Source organism: Pelmatolapia mariae, linkage group LG7 (assembly GCF_036321145.2).
Source record: "Pelmatolapia mariae isolate MD_Pm_ZW linkage group LG7, Pm_UMD_F_2, whole genome shotgun sequence".
Lineage (NCBI taxonomy): Eukaryota > Metazoa > Chordata > Actinopteri > Cichliformes > Cichlidae > Pelmatolapia > Pelmatolapia mariae.
In genome coordinates, this window is record NC_086233.1 from 48,052,754 (window position 1) to 48,075,431 (window position 22,678).

Genomic DNA, 22,678 nt, shown 5'->3' on the forward strand with positions numbered 1-22,678 from the left:
TGGTTCATGAAACACATGCCTTCATATCAAAAAGTGTTTACCCTCCATACAGTGATTGTTGACTGCAGCATATTACTTTGTTTTCTTTGAACATCAACATTGTGTTGTTTGGGTAAATAACTATTGATGGTTCCAGGTATGAATGGTGGTAATTTTTTTTCTTTAAATCCCCAAATTTATTACATGAGGAATAAGTCAATTTAGAAAAAGTAATGAAATAAGAGATTGTGGGGTTTGTAACAGAGTTACATGATTTTAAAATGCCAAATGGTTCAAAATGAACCCTCTGGTGGTTCTAGTGCATAAGGTAAGGGTCAGATTCAAATGTAACTGTGACGTCGGACCCCAACACACGCACACACACCTTGGTTATGGTAACACACACTTCTTTATTATAACTGTGGTTTCGGCTTAACGCTCGGGACACAGACACTCCCGACGCAGTAGTCGCTCTGCCACTTCCTCGACTGTCACTGAAACATAAGAAAAGTCACAATCAATCACTCGTCCCAAACACCTGTTCAGCCCCGCCTCCGCGCCGCCCCGGGAGCGCACGTGCCACCCCTCCTCTGCAGCGGGCCAGAGACCACACCTGCGCCACACACCCCCACCGCCCGACTGAGACCGGGGCCCATCCGGCCGAACCTACCCATTTCACCTGCACAAATGCCGCCTGGCACTACTCCGTCCACTGGACCAGATCCGGAGCACCTTTCCGGGTGAGATCGGTCAAGGGGCTGGTCAGGTCCGCAAACCCCGCAACGAACCGGCGGTAGTAGCCTGCCAACCCCAGAAACCGTCTCACCTCCTTTTTGGTCTTGGGGCGCGGGCAGGATGCAATGGCCACCGTCTTCTCCACCTATGGACGCACCTGCCCGCCCCCCAAGTGGTACCCCAGATACTGTACCTCCCTCCATCCAACCGCACACTTCTTCGGGTTGGCCATGAGCCCCGCCTGCCTCAGGGACTCCAGTACCGCGGCCGCCTGCCCCACATGCTTCGCCCAGGTGATGCTGTAGATGATAACATCATCTAGATAGGCGGCAGCATACGCGGCGTGCAGCCGCAGCACCCAGTCCATGAGACACTGGAAGGTGGCCGGGGCTCCGAACAAGCCGAACGGGAGCGTGATGAATTGGTACAACCCGTACGGAGTGGAGAAGGCCATTTTTTCCTTAGACTCTGCAGATAAGGGAATCTGCTAGTAGCGTTGGTCAAATCCAGTGTCGTGAAAAAGCGAGCAGTGCCCAACCGGTCCAGGAGCTCGTCGACCCGGGGCAAAACGTGACACCTCATTCACCCTGCGATAGTCGACACAGAACCGTATAGACCCATCCTTCTTCACGACAAGCACTATGGGGCTACACCACGCGCTGTGCGACTCTTCTAGTACTCCCAGCTTCAGCATTTCATTCAATTCCCTCTGAACAATTTGCCTTTTATGCTCAGGGAGCCTGTAGGGCCGTGAACGCACCGTCATGCCAGGCTGTGTCTCAAAATGGTGCTCTATGAGCAAAGTACGGCCGGGCAGGGGGGAGAACACGTCAGCAAACCGCTGTTGCAATTCAGCAACATCCGCTCTCTGGGCCTGTGTGAGATGGTTGTCACAATGGAGGGAGGCGGGGATGTTAGATTTTGGCGCCTCCAGCCCCAACTCATCTTTCTGCCTTACCAGGCTCACCAGAGAAGCAGTCTCCGCCTCCCTCCAGGCTTTAAGGAGGTTAAGGTGGTAAACCTGCGGCGCTCCTCCCCTGTCCAACCAGACGACCTCATAGTCAACATCCCCCACCCGCCGTGTGACCACGAAGGGCCCTTGCCACTTGGCGAGCAGTTTAGAGCTGGAAGAAGGGAGTAATACAAGCACTTTATCTCCCGATGAAAATTGGCCCAAATGCCCGGCCAATAGAATCGGGCCATTATGCGCTCCAGAGTTTTCTTGCATCCCAAATGCCCTGCCATGGGGTTCGAATGAGCCGCCTGGAAAATCGTTTCCCACCGGCTTTGCGGCACCAACAACTGGGTGTGGATCTCACCCGTGTGAGTGTCGCGACTCACTCGATAAAGCCGATCGTTCCGTAACTGGAAATGGGGGTAAGTCTGCGCGGCTTCAGGGCGCGACTGAGCATAGGGTGTCGTCCCTATGCTCTAGTGGACAATCTTCCGTGGGGTGCATAACAGGAGGCAGTGGGGCCTCCGTAGAGGTTCCCGCCGCTTCCTCCCCCCAAGAGTCAGTGTCGGTCGACCCCGTGTCGGCGCTGAGAGCCGCACAAACATCACACAAATCTACTGGCCGCGATCGCATCCCCGCGTACTGCCCTAGTAAGCGGTGGAAACCCTGCCAATTGGTGCCCAGAATCAGGGGAAGCGACAGGCGCGGGCTAACCGCCGCCTTTACCCTATGCATTTTGCCCCTGAATTTTAGCAGCAGCGACACTACCAGATACTTGTAAATATCCCCGTGCACAAATTGCACCTCCACCCACTCTGCCTCCAACAATGCCCCAGGGTGAACCAGGCTCTGGTGCACCACGGTCTGCGTACAGCCCGTGTCCACCAAAGCATGGCTTATACCCCCTTGACACCTTACCGGTATGCGGTATGTCCCTCCTGAACCAGGGGCGGGTGCTGGAGCCCCAGCGACCCGGAACACCTGCCCAACCTCCATTAGCGGACACTCCCGACGCAGGTGCCCCGGCCGCCCGCACTTCCAGCACTCCGGCCCCGGCTTCTGCGCGGCTCCCCGTGGCTCCAGGGCAGCACCAGCTGCTGCTGGAGTCCCGGCTGAAAGCAGCGGCAGGAACGGGTTCCTTGGGCTCCACCCAGCCGCGCGTGCCGTTCCACTGGGGCCGCCATCTCCCCTCTGACCTGCCTCCGCCAGCAGCCGCTGCGACTACCCCGCCTGTTCCGCCGCGGCTCCTCCGGTGCGGGAGTCGGGCTTGCTGCCAGGTGGTCCTCCGCCAGTGTAACCGCTGCCATCAGAGTCGCCGGGCGGTGGCAGCGGACCCAGCGAGCCGTAGCCTCCGGCAGCCCCTCCACGAACTACTCGAGGACAACTAGATTGAGCAGTTGAGCCTCCTCCTGCGAAGGCCCTGGCTGCAGCCACCTCGCTGCTGCATCCTCCAGCTGGCGACCGCTGTCTGAGCCTCGCCTGACAGAAGGGGTAGCAGGCAGGCGGCCCACTCATCCTCCGGCCAGTGGCAGGCCAACGCCGTGGCCTGGAAAGCCTCAATAAAGACCAGCGGGTCCTCCCCCTCCACCATCCGCTGTAACATAACCGCCAGTGGGGGGGGGGCACGGCAGGCAGGTGACGTCGGACCCCAACACACGCACACACACACTGTGGTTATGGCAACACACACTTCTTTATTATAACTGTGGTTTCCGCTTAACGCACGGGACACAGACACTCCCGACGCAGTAGTCACTCTGCCACTTCCTCGACTGTCACTGAAACATAAGAAAAGTCACAATCAGTCACTCGTCCCAAACACCTGTTCAGCCCCGCCTCCGCGCCGCACCGTGCCACCCCTCCTCTGCAGCAGGCCAGAGACCACACCCGCGCCACAGTAACAAAATATCTATACAACTTAAAATGAATTGTTGTTTATTTCTCACAAGCTTGTGCTTATCGTACCCATTATTGAGGTGTGACAGTAAAGGATATCAGCTTTTTTCATAACCCTTGTACATATAAAATATAAACTTGCCATATATTTTATAACTTCTCACTGATTTAATTTTATTTCAATAGGCACACTTAGAGGCAGAGGGCCACACTTCTGTACAGCCATCTGAATTCTTCCCTGGTGATGATTGTTCTTCATCTTTGATCATCATCCTCAAGAATGAAGACATTGCTGAGCATATTTGTGAGGTAATGGTTCTATTGGTGTAAAAGATCGCAACAAAACTTAAATAAAAGTTATTAAAGACTCAACTTTCTGCTTTTCAGGTCCCACACTTGCTTGAGCTGAAGAAGTCACGGCATGTGCAGTTTGCTGGAATTGATGAACCAGATGATGTTTTGAATCTCACACATCAGGAACTCTTCATGCAGGGTGGTTTTATAATGTTTGACAGAACAGCGCTGGATGTTCTCAGCCTTTGTATGTGCACTTTTATTGGGCACTAGTTTTCTGTGTTTGGAGTATTTTCATGAACATTAACTAATTGCTTGAACCTTGAATGAATTTGTAGGTAACATGAAAAAAGTGTCTGAAATCTTGCTAGAGCTAAGCAAAATGGGAAAATGGAAATGGATGTTGCATTACAGAGACAGCCGTCGACTAAAGGAAAATGCAAGGTAAGGACCAACCCACAAAGAATAACTACAATAAAACTTTCCAATTTGGTATATCTCAGCTGCACAAGATGAATGTCTTTCTTTTTCACTCTTTGTTTGAAATTTATGATATTATTTTATATAGTCCTTCTAAAAAAGATAAAAACAGGAAATTAATGAAGGAACATGAGAACAAACAAACATGGGCACATAGAAGTAGTACTAGTAATATAACACAAACCAGTGAACTAATAGAATTACGGACTCTACCAGAGACCTGGGTGTTTGAGGGTTCTGCACAGTATCTTTGCTGTTCCTAGGACTGTACTCTCCTGGACAGAGATCCTGGGTGTTGTTCCTGGAATCTGCTGAAGCAACTTCCCCAGCTTGGGGGTCAATTCACTGAGTTCTCGAATTACTACTGGGACCACTGTTGTGTTCACCTTTGACATCAGGGGTCTGCAACTAAAATAGCAGGAGGTCTACTACCGCCATCATCCAATCAATGTGGGGTCTGAACATTTTAAATGAACCAACAAAAATATTTTCTTTTATTTTTATTTATCATTTAATTAACAATATAGATTTTTGTCTTGTAACTACTGCCCAATTATTCATGCTCATTAAAACATCTTCTGAACAGAAAGGTGCAATCCAGTTCAAGTACTAAACAAAGTATTAAACAAAGAACTATTTAACAATGAAATTATGCAATAATCTTTATCATATCTATTTCACATAAACCAACATTGAGCATGCATCAAGACACCTTTTCTCATCTGACTGTAGCGTTTTCAGTGGGAGAAACATTTCATTACTCATCCAAGTGACTTCTGAATTAATAGGTGAAAAAGGAAAGACTATCTCTGAATTGAGGAGCAGGCCTAATGGTACATCTTTCAACATTTTACAATTCTGTGATTGCATCATGGGCATTGACCAATGGGCTTTGATCATCCAGCAGGGCAAAATGATTCAATTTGGTTGTTGATCAATGGCCATGAGAGTTTGCATATTAATGATCAATAAACTGACCTCACAGCCCATTTTTCAGTCAGTGGGCTAGTTTCAGTCATTATGCAGAAGTACTGTTTATAAGGTTGGGAAAACCTGCAGTCAGCTGAGACAGAAGAAGTCACTTCGATAAATTAAAAACACTACGTCCAGATAAACAGAATCAACTTTTTGTGACAACATTAAGGTGTAACCACCAAAAAACCCCTCAATATTCAGGAAAATTAAGAACTGCTTTAAACTGTGCAGTAAATATGTTTCACAAACTCAACACAATGCAACTTAAAAAAGACTGGAAGTCAAACAGGCTCTTAACTAGGTCAATCTCGACCACCCTAGGGGGCATGTTCCACTTTGACCTTTTTGATACTAGCACAGATATTCCTGTATACTATGCCGACCACTTGATCCCATGTATGCCCTACCTGCCAGCATCTTGCACCTTGCTGTTATGTGCTGGATTTTCTCAGGGGAGTCTTTATACAGCCTGCACATGGGGTTTTACCTGGTGTGGTAGACACCAGCCTCTATGGATCTCTATGAGCTTGTTCCTGTGCTGCCATGATTAGTTACTCTGTGCTGTCTTTCGGTCCAGCTTTTTCCAGCCACCAGTAGGATTTCTGGATGTCAGCTATTACTTCTATCTGCTGTTAATACATTCATGCAGGGGCCTGTCCTTCCATTATGGTTCTTCTCCTGGCTCCTCTTCTTTCTCAGGTTTGTGCTGCCTGAGGTATTCAACAAGCACACGATTACTTGTGGCTATCTTCCTGATGTACTCATGGATGTTTGTCGTCTCATCCTGGACAGTGGTTCTGACACTCTCTAGTCCTTGGCCTCCTTCCTTTCACTTAGTGTACAGTCTCAGTGTGCAACTCTCAATGCATGGTAAGGAGCTTTCTTGTATTGATTCCAGTGACTACTATCGCCTCCTTTTGCCAGCTTATTATCCCAGCAGGGTATTTGATCACCGGCAGGGCATAGGTGTTAATTGCCTGGCTCTTGTTCGTCCCATTCAGCTGACTCCTCAGGACTTGCCTTACTCTCTGCAGTATTTGGTGGTTTCAGCTTTCCTAGCGGCCTCTTTGTGGTTCCCATTAGCCTGTGGGATTCCCAGGTACTTGTAGCTGTCCTTGATGTCTGCAATGTTGCTTCCTGGAAGTACATTCCCCTCAGTTCTGACTTCCTTCCCTGTCTTTGTTACCATCCAACTATACTTCTTCAGTCTGAATGACATTCCAATGATGTTACTGTAGATCCCAGTGGTATGGATCAATGAATCGATGTCTCGCTTACTTTTGGCATGCAAGTTGATGTCATTCATGTAGAGGAGGTGGATTTTCTTTATTTTTTTGTGCCTAGATGGTGGTAAGCAGGGGGGGTTGTCTTGATGTTGTCATTGGTGGACTTTTGCCACTTAGACAACGCAATGTGCAGTAGAGTGTGCAGCATTCATGTCTTGACAATGCTTGTTCAGGATCTTCAGCCACTTGGTCCCAGTAAGCTTCGTGGTCCCTCTTTATCATCCTGCATACTTCTTCATCCATATCGTCTGGATCATCCAGCAGGGCAAAATGATTCAACAAGGCGAATTGAAATTCTTGGCGACATCCATCATCTGTGAGCAGCTTCTAGTCCAGCCGGAGCGACTTGGGTGACATCCGCTTGGCATGCTGGAGTTTCAATTGTAGTCAAGTGCGAACGAGGGTAGTGATCAGAGCCACAGTCTGGGCCCCTCATTTAATGGACATCTTGAAGAGATGATGGGAATCTGGGGTTTATTAGTACATAATCCAGCATCGCCAAGTCCTTTCCACTAGGATTTCTTCAGGTGAGCTGGTGTTTGGTGGGGTGCTGGAAGATGGTATTCCTGATGACCTTATTGTTGGTTGCAGCAAAGGACAGAAGACGAAGTCCATTGTCGTTGATCTCTCCATGGCCTAAACACCCCAGGGTGGCCTCCTATCCCGAGTCATTCGGATCCAGTGTGGGAGTTCAGATCACCGGCAATAATGATGAGGTCACTCTTTGGAGTTGTGTCCAAGACAAGCTGAAGGCAGTTGTAAAATTTATCCTTGGCTGCATCCAAGCCAGTCTCTGTTGGCACGTAGGCAGAGACTATGTGCGTCGTGATCGTTCCATCAATGGTGAGGATGGCAAGGCGTTCTGAGATGGGTTGAAAGGTGAAGACGCTGGTTGAGATTCTGCGGTCGACCATGATGCCAACGTGTGCTTCTCGCTTGTCTTGCCCAGAATAATAGAATGTCATCAGTTTTTTGGTGGAAGAGGGCTTGACGTTGGTGGTACCTGATCCTGTTAGATGAAGTTCGGACAAAGTGGCAATTTGGATATTGCAGCGTTGGATCTCTTGCACGATGATCTCTGTCTGGCCAATGTGATGTCTCATCTAGATGTTCAATACGCTGGTGTTGATCGTCACTTGATCTGTGAAATTCTAATGTTACCTTGGCCAGTAGTCCATTTCTCACCAGCATCCTGGGTCCCCAATGCTGGTGCATCGGCTCCCCTGGATGCAGTAGCTTCAACGTGTGACATTGATCGGTTTGGATCATGGTTTCATGCCTCATTTCTCCAGTCGCCTGGTTGTGGTCGCTTCGGCAGGGCGACTACCCTCCTTTTTTTGCACCCAGGCTTGGGACCGTCCTTGGCGGACTTAGATGCACTAGTTTGCCACAGCCAATAACAGTTCAAGTTTATGAGTTACTGAGCTTACTATATTCCACAGAGCGCTACAGTTGTGAGCCATGCCAGTTGTTTTGATGGCATGCAAAGGGCCAACAACATATTTGGTTGGGATGCAGAATGAAACTGTGCTTTTCAATTTATTTATTTATTTATTTGAAATACAAGGAAACGGAGACCATATTTCATCAGACAGAATTTGCTAATTTGTATTTTTTTTTTCCCTCAACCATTTGCAACATCTGTTTTAATTTGGAGTCTTAACTTTCTGAACATCAAATTTCTTCCTCTCAAATCCAGGTTGAGTGCAGAGGCAAAGGAAAAGAAACACTTTCTGTACTGGGGCCAGGAGGCTGGAATCCTGGAGGTTTTGCCTTACCATGACTGTGACCAGATGTCAAAAGATCAGCCTGATTATCTCACATGTTTGGTCCGCCTGCAGGTCCAGAAAATATCATCTCGCTTCCTTGTTTTTATAACTGGTGAGACATGAATATACTAATACCTATGTTCACTGTGACGTTCACTGAGTGCTGTTGCATTATATGCTTGTTTTGAAGTTGCACTCCGGAGGATTTTATAAATATAGTATTCATTAAAACGTTAAAATGGCCTCAATAAATGTCCAGGTTACATGGACAGAAGTCCATTTGTAAAGGAATAACGTAGTGTTCTCTTTTTACAGATACAGCAACAGACGGCGCCTTTGAGAGTAATGGGATCTTGGCAATGACTACGGAGTCTTTCTTAACAAAGCCTTTAAGTGAAATGTTTACAGTGTGACCTAAAAAAAAGTTAGCTGGAGGAACTGATGTTTTGCTCATTAAAGGATGTACTCATAAACTCACTAAATGTGAGGAGAACCCAGTAATACACCAGTAATTGCTATTTAACGTGTACTACATTGTGTTATTCTTCAGTCCCACCAGTTTTTTTTGTCTTTTTTTTGTATGCAACAATAATTATTGATTATTTTTTTCCCACATTGTTCAAATGTAAACCTAGTTCTCATTCAATTTATGGATAGAGGTGGCAGTAATGCCAGTATACCAGCAGCTGTGCTGTGTGTTGATTTTGTATCATATTTTTATTGTAAAGTGTATTGTAAACCTGGTTAACAAGTGAGTTTTACATTGTGAATATTTTATCTTTTTCCTCACACTTCTGGCCTTATACATTTGCAGCACAATCAGCATAGTGTTTGTTTGTTGGGAGTATATCAGTTTGTTGATGGCTTCAGGCAAAAAAGTTGACCAGCTGTTGTTATGCTCTGGGGCTTCAGACGAAGCTAAATTAGGCTGTTTTCAAGTGCTATGTTACATATTTATAGTATACACATGTACAGCAGTTTAATGTTATTAGTTAATGCTAAGTAAATTATCTTTAGTTTTGGTTTTATTCTGTACAGCAAACTGACTGAAAATAAAGAGATTTCATCCACAAATTTGCTTTAAACAACTAACATGGTTGATGGTCCTGAGTACCTACACTACATTAATGTGTTTCCCACAGCAATAAGACCCTCGGCACTGTGCTCATGTTGAGGAAGAGTTTGGCCTCTATTTTCCTGTAAACAGAGTCATCTCAAATGAGCAAATGCACTGTCTGTACTAAACATGAATAAAAAATATTTAGTTTTCTAATGAAAATCAACCATTGAACAAAGTGCTTTAAAATGTTGGTTTCCCATCTCCACCTTATCATTTCAAACTGTTACATACATAGTGCAATTTCTTCTATTGTGGATTTTCTACTGCCTTGTTTTCTGTTCAGCCTTGTTCCCAAAAATTAAAACTGACATGAGAGAAAACTGGAAGGGTTTATTAATATGTTCTTGATTTGGGAATCTAAGAGTACATGGATGGAGGTACGACTGTTAAACTGAGAGAGGGCCAAACCTAAGGGAAGGGTCTTAAAACAGACAGCAGTGACGGCAACCTCAGGTTACAAATTGCTGAATTAAGCGGATATTAAACATGTTGAACAGATCAATCAAAGACTGCACATTTGGTGAAGCAACAACATCAAATTTTTTGAAATGTGATTCATTTGCTTGGCTGCATATCCAGGTGGAGTTCCACAGGCACTGGAGCCTGTTCCAGCCTGAAATATATCAAAACAATCCACCCATTTTCTCTGTTCTCTCCAGCCTTTCCCAGCTGTTAAAAGGCAAATGGTGCTTTGTCCTATGATGAAACCAGGTGCATGGTATTGGCATGGCAGACCCTCCCCAATTCACTACTGTTCAACAGGTCTCCCAGCAGGGTGGAAACTGGGAAGCCTGAGCTGTATGGATCACTTTTTTGTAGGAAAACAATGCGCAAGAGTAAATATAATTATATAATGATAACAGCATGATCATATGCAGTGAAAGGACTCACAATTATAGATGTGAAACAGAATATATTAAAGTTCTGGAAAGTTGGTCTCCCTTTATATCCCTCATAGTGTCTTAGACCAAAAACTTTTCAAAAGATAACTTTACACAGTGTGTAAGAGATTATTTTTTTTAACTGCTGCTACTCAATGAGAGAATATTATTTTTCAAAGTTATGTTGTAACCAGATTGCATGCTCTTAGCTCAGTTATTGAGCAGTTGAATTTTGTGCTTTAATGTCATTATGGGAAGCCAAGCTCCCTAAAGCATAATTAAGGAGAACAGTGGCCTGTCAACAATTAACATTATTAAATCTTGCAGAACTTTTAGCCAGTTTTCAAATGATTTCTATTGGTACAGAACATTTGGGATTGACAAGCGATTAACCAGGCCATAAACACAACAGGAAGGTGTTCACAGTGACAAGTCCCAGAGCTGGTTTCCTGTAGCCTTCTTTATCCCCAGAAGTATTTTTTCCCTTTATTTTTTCTTTTGCAAACAGAGAAGGCCCTCTGCTGGTTATTTAAAAAATTGAGCTGGGTTTAAGGCACTACTGCATTTGCTTCACTTTTCAGAACCAGAAGTTACGTAAATGTAGTCTTGGGAGGTTGAAAAAGGGAGGTTTTTGAAGATATTTCACCTCTCATACAAGAGGTTATTCAGTTCTATAAACAAAAGTAGAGAGTCTCAGGGTTTTAACCTCTACTCTGTCTGGAAATACTGTCTTGGTAATACACTGCTTCTTTGATGCAATACAGTGTGCAACAGTGTTATCTAATCTGTCACTGGTACTGCTCCAGTGGTGTCCAGTTCACCTGTGCATAAACTACAAGATCCTCTTTCACACTTTCAGTCTTTTATAACCTTGATCTTGACCATATTTGTCTGATGTTCTCCATACTTGCTCACCCCCCAATACACTCAGCTCATCTTCAGCTTCTCTTTTGTCTGTTCCATCTACTTGCCTGACTACCATGGGACTTAGAGCCTTTAGTTACTCTGCCCCAAAACTCTGCATTTCCACCAGAACTCCATACCATAGTGTAAAGCTGGGCACACACTGGACAATTTTTTGGCTCATTTTGAGACGATTTTTCAGTCGTGTGACCATTTTGGGGATCGGCCTGAGTTTTGCCTTAATCGTGCGTCGTGTATGGTATATATGGGGTAACGAGAAGCGATTAACACCTCACAACCAACTCCCGATCAGCAATCGTATGGTCGCAAGAAAATCAAACCTGTTTTAAATCCTGATCGCCCCTCGTGAGGGTGTCAATACAACCTCTCACACTGAGCACAAACACAGAAATGGAAGTGAAAAAGACGGAGTAGCATGGCAGTGCAGTGTGTTATCTGGACACAAGCGATGGAGGCCAAACTTGCAGAACTTTGGCAAGCTCATCTGAGCCTTTTCGATGTGGCCTCACAAAATTAAAACAACCGCAACAACTGTGAAAACACTTGGATGGACATTGCTGCTCAATTGCAGGTGCCTGGTCAATGTTTTTCATTAGCAATTTAGCAAAGTTGATGGTGGTGTGTGTGTGTCTGTGTGAGTGAAAGACAGAGAGGGAGAGAGAGGGAGATCAAGAGACAGATTTTGTGTTATAAGCTTCATGTTATCACTTCACTTAAAGGACGCATAGTGTGAGCACTCAGGTCACATCAGAGCATTGGGCTGTATAGTGTGAGACCATGCATCGTGACCTACAAACTTCTAACCCCTGCGATTCAATCATACAGTTTGAGCAGGAGCTGAATAATGCGGCTGAAAAAAATCACACAGTGTATGCCCAGCTTAAGCTATCCAATGAAGTGAAGCAAACAATGTCTAGATGCATGCTCAACTATCTAGGTAAGAAAATCCCAAGTAAGGAAGTCGTTTGCTCCAGGCAATCCAGGAGTGAAGGACAACTGCTGCCTATATGAAAACCTTTAGTGATCCCATATGTCAGGAGCATCCGAACAGATGAGAAACATTTTCTTTAAACACGGTGTCTCTGTGCCTTTCAAACCCCAAAACTTACTACGGCAAAAAAAATTGCTTCACCCCAAGGATCAGATCCTCCAGAACAGACAAAGTAATATAGTGTACATAGTGAAGTGAGTTATACATCAGGAAAACCAAACAACCAGATGGCGCAACATAAACCAGCTACCTCAACAGACCAGGACTTTTTACACCTATAGACCAGTGGCCACTCTTTCTAGGCTGAGATGTACACTGGCAACACTGGTTTTGAGTGGGGGGACAAGCAGGCCATTCATGTAAAAAGGGAGTGACTACAGGAACAGATCAGAGGTACAATTTTTCACCATCTTACAGCCTTTCTCCGACTCTCTGTGAATGGTACTCAAGGCCATTGATCAGTGGTGATAACCATTTGCATATTAATGATCATGAAACTGACCTCACAACCATCATTAATCACTGGGGCTAGTTTCAGTCATTATGCAAATGTAGTGTTAAAAGGTTTGGGAAATCTGCAGTCAGCTGAGACTTAAGACGTTCCTTGGAGGAGTGACAAAGCGTTTCTCCCTCTGAAAACACAAAGTCGAGGTGAAAAGAATCAACTTTCTGGAATCCAATCAAATAACCACTCACAAAGGTAGGTAAGTGACTCTCAGGACAGGCCAGTCTAGGGCTAAATACCGAAGACTCTCCGACGGTTAAGAAGAAGCTTCTTGAATAAAATGGCGAAACGTCTTTGAGAAGCTAGAGAAGTCCAGTTGACTTATTTTCCAGCATTCAAGACTTCTGGATTGACTGAGAACCTCCACAGACACATTTGACATTTCCAGCATTCGCCACAGCTAATAAGCTTCACCATCACCAAATCTACAACCAGTTTTGAGACCCATGACAGAATTTGGGACTTCGGATTAAACAGCCATCTACAGCACCATTGTCACAGAACCAATAAAGTTTTTTTTTTTTTCAAGAATGGTCCTTAAGGGATCCAATAACTTAGGAGAATCATTGTAGAGGTGCACTGAAGCTTTTCTGGTGGGCACATGGTGACCAGACACATTGACACTGGCTTTCCTTTGATGTGACTGTCAGTTTGTTATACAAGTCTGGAAATATATGGAGATAAACTGAAATTCGACTGGTTAATAAAGGTCTACAGCTGCAAGGCGGTGATCATTTTTAATAATCCAGCACCACCCAGTGTGGGGAATTAAACCTGCAGGCAAACCACGCTCTATTTCTCACACAAACTCTATGTGGTAAAGTTTACGTTAGCTTTCCAAATTTAAGAGTCACCTAGAATTAGCTTTAGTCTGATAAAACGAATTTTAAAAAGCCACCCTGCCAATTTGGATTTTTTCTCAGACACTGGGTATATTTTTCTTGAAATATTCTACTTTTTACTTGGGCCGGAAGTGAGAAACAGTTACTTCGGCGTCACTCGGCGGTGAGAAGCTAAAACCGAAACTGACTGCTGGCGTGCCCTGAAAGTTGTGAATGTTCCTGCAGCGTCAAAAAACGCGCATAGCTTAGTTTAGTTGAGTCATGGCTCTAATTTAAAGCCACGTTTCATCTACGGTAACCATTTTACGTTCACTAGCCCAACTAGTGACCAGCCCCAGCATGAGTAAAAGCTAGCTTCCTGTATAACCCACAGATAGAGCTCCTGCGCCTGTGCAGACAGTCAACGATCCGCTCGAACTCCGCAGAGCCGTGTAGGCGGAGGCTCACTGGCGCGCATGCGCGGACTAGATTCCGGGGATGGGTCTATCGATGGAAACAAGATGGCGACTCTGGCAAAAGCGCCAATATATTTACTGAAGTAGATGTCCGTATTTAACCGTGGTAGTGGGTTTTCCCAAGCCCTTCGGGGCATTCCGCGAAACATGAAGAGCGGGAGCATGTTTTCCAAGAGGAATTGACCGGGATTAATATCGTAACAAAGTCAGCGAGATGTGCGAGAGCTATGCCCGCTCGCTGCTGCGTGTCTCGGTGGCGCAGATCTGCCAGGCTCTGGGCTGGGATGCGGTTCAGCTCACTGCGTGTGATCTGCTCTCCGATGTGCTGCATCGGTACATCCAGCAGTTGGCTCGGGTCTGTCATCGATACTCTGAGTTGTGTAAGTGGTTTGTTTGGTTCTCTTATTACTTTTTTAGCCTGTAAACTCAAAGTAGTCGATCACGTTGTTGTTAACTGACTCTGCAGCTGGCGCCCCCTAGCAAGCAGTTAATATGTCAGAAAGTACAGTAGGAAAACAGCAAAGCGACTTCCCCTGTATTGTTATTATTGGGGCTATGCTGCTTTGCATCTGTTTTCAGTGCTAAAAGTAGCCGATCTCACGAGTATGGGTTACTTAATTGCTGTATAATCTATGAAATAACGTCGCGTGCCGACTGTAAACCTGTTGAGCATCACTTCTTGCTGCAGGGAGAGTGTGTGCAGAGTGAGTGCTGTGGTTTAATGACAACATTTTTGATCCATTTCAGATGGAAGAACAGATCCAGTTCTGGACGATGTCAGCCAGGCTTTCAGACTGCTAGGAGTGAGTCTGAGTGAACTGGAGGACTATGTCAACAACCTAGAGCCTGTGCCCTTCAGCCACCAAACACCGCTCTACCCTGTTAGCAAAAACAATGTCCTGCAGTTTCCCCAACCTGGAGTTCGAGATGCAGAGGAAAGGAAGGATTACATTCCAGAGTATATGCCACCTCTGGTCTCCTTACAAGAAGGTCAGTATAATAACTTGTATAGTATTAGCTATATGACCATTACTTTTTAGTGTGCACAGGCTGAAAGTTGAAAACAAAGTGGAATCAAGTCCTCTCTAAATCCTATGCAAAAAATATAGCATTATAATTAAGTTTATTGCAGGGTTGTTACATTAGACTGTGATGTAACACAGCAGATTCGTAAAATAATCTTTTACGAATCATCTTTTTACTTTGTAGACATTTTATTGTGTTGTAAATTTTATTCTAAGTTGCTAAAAATAAGTGTAAATGCATCAATTCACACAAAGTGAAATACTTTTTTTAATACCCAAATATATTCAAAGTCAAAAGTTCAAACTAAAATCATATGTTTATGTTGTAAATGTCATGTTGTGATTGTCAAAGTTCTTAGTTCTGTTTTTTATCTCCTTTACTCTAGAAGAAGAGGAGGAAGAGGTCCCCCCTGATATGGGTACTTCAGCTGAAGCTATGCAGGTGGCACTGGAAGAGGATGAGGAGGAAATAGATGAAGATGAAACGGTCAACGATGAAAATCATCCACTAAAGAGGCACCTGGATAGTCCTGATGCAGCTATGGGCATGATGCCTACCTCCAAGAGACCTCGGATGTACCCTGGCCTCAGCCCAGAGTGGGGTCTTGAGCCCAGGGAGCCTCTTACATCTCTCAACCCTCAACGTGTTAGTCCAGGCATTCTACCTTCTCATGACAGCCTGGACCCCCTGTCACCTGAAATGCCATCTGGTACCCTGCCTTCCTTTAGACCTCAGCCCGTAATACCAAAACACTCTGATCAGAAGGCCCTCACTGCTCCAGCAAGAAAGCCTAAGGTCTCTTCCCCTGGCAGACAAAGGACTAAGTCCCCTAAAGGGGTTATTCCTGTTCCGGTGGTTGGCAGTCCCATAAATTCACCAAAACCATCTAAGGAAAAGAAAAAGTCTCCAGGCAAGACAAAGAGTCCTAAAAGCCCCAAGAGCCCTAAAATGGCCCCAGCTAAAGCCCCCCAACCTCAGAGCAAACCAGATGTCATGCAAAAGTTACCGTTGTCCACACCGAGTGAGAGCATGGGCAAAGACAATATTCATTTGCGTCAGAACATAGAAGAAAGGGAGCTAATTGCAGGCCCTTTCAAGAAATTAGAGCCAGATAATAGAGCAATTGATGATTCTATTGACGCTGTGATAGCTAGAGCATGTGCTGAACGGAAACCCGATCCATTCGCGTTCTCCTCGGGCTCTGAGTCGGATAGCAATGGATTCTCCAGTCCCAGAAGACTGACTATTATGGAGCCGTCTACACCTAAAGGCCCAATTGGTGCCGGCATCTTGTTAAAAGACACGTCAACACCACTTCACCCTCCGCCACACATAGGCCTGGGGAATTGGACGATGGATGATTCAATCAATGAGGTGATCCGAAAGGCCAACCAGGGGGGGCCATCTGCCCCCGCTGCACCCCAACCGGCAGCAGATTACGTGTCATCCGGATCAGCTTCACCACCTACCCCTGAACCACTCCTCAAGGTGTTTGAGGAGAAAAATAAGATTGTGTCATCAGTAGATGTCAAGAAGAAGCTAAAGAAGGAGCTGAAAACTAAGATGAAGAAGAAGGAGAAAGACAAGCCGAAAGATAAAGACAGGGAAAAAGATAAGAGTAAGCTAAAAGAGAAGAATAAGGACAAGAACAGGGATAAAAACAAGGAGTTTTCTAAAGATGGGAAGATGCCCTGGAAGGAGTTTGGGGTAAAGGACGAGGAACTTTTTGTTCCACGAGACTTCCCCCTGGCTGAGGGCTCAATCAAGATGAAGTCAAGAGATGGTGACGGCTCTAAAAAGGAGAAGGAGAAACATAAAGACAAAAAGAAGGATAAGGAAAAAAGTAAAAAGGACAAGGATAAGAAGGACAAGGGGAAAGATAAGAGCAAGGACGACAAGCAGAAACAATCTACATTATCCCCCTTTGGTCTGGGTGATGTCCCGCCACTGTTTAGCCCCCTTACCTGTCTGCGCGTGCCCTCAATGCTGCCTCCTTTGGCCCCAATCCTCCAGGAGAAGGAAATAAAAACCAAGGAGAAGGACAAGAAGAAAGACAAGAAAGAGAAGAAGAAAAAGAAGGACAAGGAGAAAGACAAGGAGCGGGAAAAGGCCAAAGAAAAAGAAAGGGAGAAAGAGGATAAGAGGAAGGAAAGGGAGAGGGAAAAGGAGAAACGAGAAAAGGAAAAAGAGAAAGAAAAGGAGAGAATTCGACTGGAAAAGGTCAGTTTTTATTTACGTCTAGCATACCTTTTGTTTATTGGTTTGTTTGTTTTTTCTGTATGTTGGCGCCACAAATATTTATATTATCCATTGTGTCTCTTTAGGTCAAAATAGACACTCCAGCACCTTTACCGTCTCCGGTCATTCCCAGACTGACGCTCAGGGTGGGAGCAGGTCAAGACAAAATGTAAGTACTGATTAAAGCTTTCTAGTGATACTTCTGATAATGTGTTTTTATGTTACACAAAGAGTCTTTACAGTTGACCCCCGGTATTCACGGGGGTTAGGGTCCACAACTGCCCGTGAATAGCTGAAATCCATGAATACTTGAAATCCTTTCTAAAAACGCTTATAACTGCCAATTTTAATAGTTAAAACACCAAGTATACCTTAAACTATCATCCTAAAACACTTTAAGATCATTTCAAAGTCATCTTACAACAAGTCTTTTATGAAGGTCTCAGGTATTTAGCAGCCGCTTCCATGTCTGGCGATGCAGATTTCCCCATGCAGAGAAATATACTCTTTTTTTTCATTCATAAAAAATGTATTTAGTCACGAAAATAAATGAAAATAATTGAATAATAATAATAAATGAAAAATATTTTTGATATGCTCTACGGAAAAAATCCACGAATAGGTAAATTCTCTGGGAATATTTGGGAGTTACTTTCCACAAAACAATCTGTGCAAACTGAACCGCGGATAGGCGTGTGTTGACTGTACTTCTTGACCTATGAAATCTTACTTTTTCTGGCCTCAGTGCTTTTTGGTACTGTCTGAAAGGTATCTGTTAAAGATCTATTCATGTTTATTGTCCATTGTCTTATTTTTGATTATATAAATTCTGCTTTGATGAAGTTTTATCAGCTGGGTGGGTGGGCTGCTGTGCGCGCAGCTGCAGCTGTTTACCTTTGATGATCACATGAAGTTAATTAAGTTAGGTCTACCTTAAAGAAGACTCTTACAAAAAGAGACAGTATGAACAGAAGACATCTCTAACTTGTAACTCTCTATCAACAGTGTCATCAGCAAAGTGGTTCCAAATTCAGAGCCCAGCACGCCAGCACCCAAGACCCCTGCTACCAAGTCAGGACCTGGCAATCGCCCTCGGACACCGCCGCCACCACCAATGCTGCCGCCGGTCATACCCACGCTGCCGCCAGCTCCTTCGCCCCTTCCACCTGCTCCACCCCCATCATCGTCTTTAATTTCCCCGCCCTCTATACTCCCTCCTGCCGCCTCCGTCAAAACACCGGTCCGCAGCGTGGTAACTGAGACCGTCAGTACTTACGTGGTAAGTGCCCAGGATAAAAATATTTGTGCATTTAAAAGCTTTAGCTTCACCAGTCTTTGTTTAGTGTCCATGAAATGCACATTAACGAGAACAGTCTGAAATTACATACCTGAATATCAGGCTGCAAAATGCAAAAAGGGATTTTTTTCATTATCTGTTTGTGTCATAGCTATTTTTTTTTTCATTTGATTGCCTTTGACATGTCACTAAAGTTTTCTCCTGTGTGTAACAATCAAGATTCGAGATGAATGGGGAAACCAGATCTGGATTTGCCCTGGATGTAACAAACCTGATGATGGCAGTCCCATGATAGGGTGTGATGGCTGTGACGACTGGTATCACTGGTAAGAGCTTTACAACCCTGTATTTTTCAGCTTTACATGACAAAGATGGGTGCTTGTACTAATTCTTAATCTGCTCTTCCACTTCTGGGTTCTTATTTGCATTTTTTTATGCATTTATATGTAATTCACTCTTGTCACTTTGGTTAATCTGGGGAAATGTGGTTTCTGGGCATCTGTAATGGGACCTTTTAATCAAAAATATCAGCACACCCCCATTAAAAATCTGTCAAATACTGTGTATGATTTACAGCAGCTGATTAAAGGTATCTGTATGACTGAGACATAGTTAGTGTGTTTGGGATCGTAAAAACCAAAGAAAAATTTGTTGCTGCTGTTGAATCATTTTGTCCTGCTGCTAAAATTCCTCAGAGGTTATGATCCATGTTGACACGATAGCATCACACAGTTGCCTCAGATTTGTCTCCCAACAGATTTATCTCCCCACCACATCCCAACGGTGCTCTATTGGATTTAGATCTGGTGACTGTGGAGGTCATTTGAGTACAGTGAACTCACTGTCATGTTCAAGAAACCAGTTTGAGATGATCTGAGCTTTGTGACATGGCACGTTATCCTGCTGGAAGCTAAAAGCCGTCTGGCCATTCTCCTCAGATCTCTAGCACCAGAGAACTCCCACTCATATTTTCTTTTCTTTTTTTTGGACCACTCTCTGTAAACCCTAGAGATGCTTGTTTAGGAAAATCCCTCTAGATCTACATTTTCTGAAATACTCAGACCTGCCCATCAGCCACTAAAATCAGCATTCTGATGCTCCATTTGAACTTCAGCAGGTCATCTTAACAATGTCTACATGCCTAAATGCAATGAGTCGCAGCTACCTAATTGGCCGATTAGAAATTTGTGTTAATGAGTAGTTGAATAGGTGTACTTAACAAAGTGGCCAATGAGTATGTAATTAATGGGCCTAGGTCCACATTACAGTAGGGGGGAAAAGTTGTTTCTGTTTTTGTATCATCTATTTTTGATTTGTGAAAATCCAGGAAATTGTGCTAAATGCTAACAGTACATTTGTAATCATACAAAATAACAGAAGCACTGTATCTTTCATGTCACCTGATAATTCGAGATCAATTTTAAAAGCCTCATAGGAATATGACTGCATTCTCACCATTTCCTCACTAACCTCAACTCTCTTCTTCTGTTATGTGCTCAGGCCTTGTGTCGGGGTCGTCACAGCGCCCCCTGAGGACCAGCAGTGGTTCTGCATTAAATGTTCCAGCAAGAAGAAAGATAAAAAACACAAGAAAAGGAAACACAAACCGCATTGAGACTATGCAAAAGCACATTTTGGACTGTTTTGGACTAAAGCCATCAATGAACACTCATGGCACTGCTGTAAAATAAAAAAAAAAAGATAAAGAAAGCTAAAATTATGGCTGATGCAAACTTCTGAGGATTTTTTTAAAGATGTCAGCTACGATTCATTGTGAGTTGATAAGAGGATTAAAAAAAGGATTTAACCAGCACATAATCAGCCTTAGTTCTCATGTGGTCCCCCCTTTTTTTGCCTATAAATTGTGTATTTGTTGCTTTTGGTTGCCCAGTCTTGGAGATCTTGTCTGTGTAAGGAGACCATGGCAGTTTCTGTCAAATCAGAGTTAAATTTTCTCAACAAAGTGGAAGAAAGAAGAACAACTGTCGTCTTTTTTTCTGTTTTCCTTCATGTTGCCAAGAAAGGGCATAACTTTTGTGTCAAGCCTTTCTCCCAATTTTCTGCAGTATCACTGAAATGTCATGTATATAAATGATTGCATCAGGCATGTATAAATGTGTAAATACCAACTTCCAAGCCAAGTGCATTTTGTTCTTAGGATTATTGACTCAAAAATCCATTTTCAGATATTGCTTTTTAAATCTACTGATTTTTCTGTAATTTCTGTACATTTTTTTTAAATTTAAAGTTTGTATTTTTATTTTATTTTTTTCCCCCTTTTTCCCTTCATATGGAGTAGTCCTGGAGTTATACTGTAGCTGTGCTTGTAATGTAATTAATTTCACTGAGATTTGAATATTAAAGATGAATGGTCTGTGTACTCACAGACTTTAACATGCCAATCTCATTACCATCAAAACTTTACCCAACTCACCTGTCCAACCCATCCATGCATCCTTGATTTTTTAAAAAAATATTTTTGTTCGACAAGTGCACGCTTTCAATTGTTTTGGGTTTTTTTGCATTGGCTTTATAAAAAATAGATTGGAAATATTTTATCAAACCCAGTTTCGTATGTTGAATTTTGTCCGTGTTAATTCACTAATCCAGGATCCTGCCTTGCAGCTGTGTTACTGTTACCGCTACCGTTACTCTGAATGCTGAACACTGAAGGTCACCTGAGCAGTTTTGTGTAGATTGTGAGGAACTGACTTCTCAGTTTGTCTGCTACAAATGGGGATATTTGTAGACTTGCTGCCTTTCCTCGAATGACCACATGGTGTCAATCTTCATGCACAGAAACCGGCGCTCTGCTCATAAGGTGTGGACGACGAGACAGCCTCGTGCAAACCGTGTTTCACCACATCATAAATGTAAAAAAGCTATAACTGCTCTCTTAGGTCATGCATTTGGGATCTTCTCAAACATGCCTTGAAAGGAAATCGTCTCTAAAAGCACTGTCCCTTGTAAGACACCCTATAAATGACAGTAAAATTTACAGCCATTCAGAAGCTATTAAGGTGGGTTTCTGTTGGGAAGGGGGGGGGGGGGCGGGGTGGAGGTAGTAAAACATCCTTTGGAGAATTATCATTGGATGGTAATTTTAGAATGTGGGCTCTGCTTGTCTTGTGTCACTTTTTCCATTCTTTGAAATGAAACGTTGCAATGAAGCCTCTGAAGGAGGAGGAATCATATGTAGCAGAAGCTGATTACCAGTCATCAATGACTTTATATACTGAGATGTGAAACATCTTCATACGTATCTGCTGTAATGTGCTTCTGCATCAGATATTTCCGGGAACAAGCAATACCAGTGCTGTCTTTGGTGTTTTGGGGCACAGGTCATATTTTACAGAAAAGTAATAGTATATGAAAACCATTGAAAGGGCGTAGAGAAATTCTGAGGTCTGAGTTCAGTGAGTTTTTTTAAAAATTTTGTTGAGCTTTGTGCTGGCAATTGGCTAATGAAGGCTGTGTTTTTGAGGTGGATACCCCAGCGTTTCTGTTTAGCATCTGCGATTGATTCATAGACTGAATATTTCAGTTCAGTCCTTATTTAAGTGAAGAAGAAAGCGCTACACACATTAGAAGAGCATCTCTGAACACACGACAAGTAAAAACTTGCACATGATCTACAGCAGCACAAGACCACATTGGGTCCCACTCCTGTCAGCTAAAAACAGGAAACTGAGGCTACAATTCACACAGACCATGAGCATTGGTCATCTAGTCTGATGACTCTCAACTTCTGCTGCAAACATGAAACTATGGATCCATCCCACCTTGTATCAATGGTTGAGGCTGATGGTGGTGTAATAGAGAGGGGAATGTTTTTTGTAGTACACCCATCACTCCTTAGTTCCCACTGAACATTGTTTAAATGCCAGTTTAAATGCTTACCTGACAACTGTTGCTGACCATATCCATCCCTTTATGACCAAAATGTACCCATCTGCAGATTGCTCATTCCTGCAAATGAAGCTTTGTACACTGTGCTCAAATGGCCTAAACAGTCACCAGATTTCAGTCC

The 22,678-nt window shown here is 44.0% G+C and overlaps 2 protein-coding genes across 4 annotated transcripts in view; both read left to right on the top strand.

Moving 5' to 3' along the window:
• tasor2 (transcription activation suppressor family member 2) overlaps positions 1-9,799 on the top strand; it is a 28,871-nt gene extending 19,072 nt beyond the window's left edge. For all 3 annotated transcript variants that reach the window (XM_063479376.1, XM_063479377.1, XM_063479378.1), the window contains exons 18-22: positions 3,752-3,874; positions 3,953-4,106; positions 4,198-4,303; positions 8,300-8,481; positions 8,685-9,799. In XM_063479376.1, the coding sequence (XP_063335446.1) occupies positions 3,752-3,874; positions 3,953-4,106; positions 4,198-4,303; positions 8,300-8,481; positions 8,685-8,782 (663 nt within the window). In that variant the 3' untranslated portion in view covers positions 8,783-9,799. The remainder of the gene's footprint in view (positions 1-3,751; positions 3,875-3,952; positions 4,107-4,197; positions 4,304-8,299; positions 8,482-8,684) is intronic.
• Positions 9,800-14,096: 4,297 nt separating this feature from the next.
• taf3 (TAF3 RNA polymerase II, TATA box binding protein (TBP)-associated facto) lies at positions 14,097-21,050 on the top strand. The gene is made up of 7 exons (XM_063479379.1): positions 14,097-14,467; positions 14,835-15,077; positions 15,499-17,333; positions 17,438-17,520; positions 18,357-18,630; positions 18,868-18,974; positions 20,149-21,050. The coding sequence occupies exons 1-7, from the start codon at positions 14,302-14,304 to the stop codon at positions 20,261-20,263; spliced, it is 2,823 nt and encodes a 940-aa protein (XP_063335449.1). The 5' UTR covers positions 14,097-14,301; the 3' UTR covers positions 20,264-21,050.
• Positions 21,051-22,678: the final 1,628 nt, after the last annotated feature.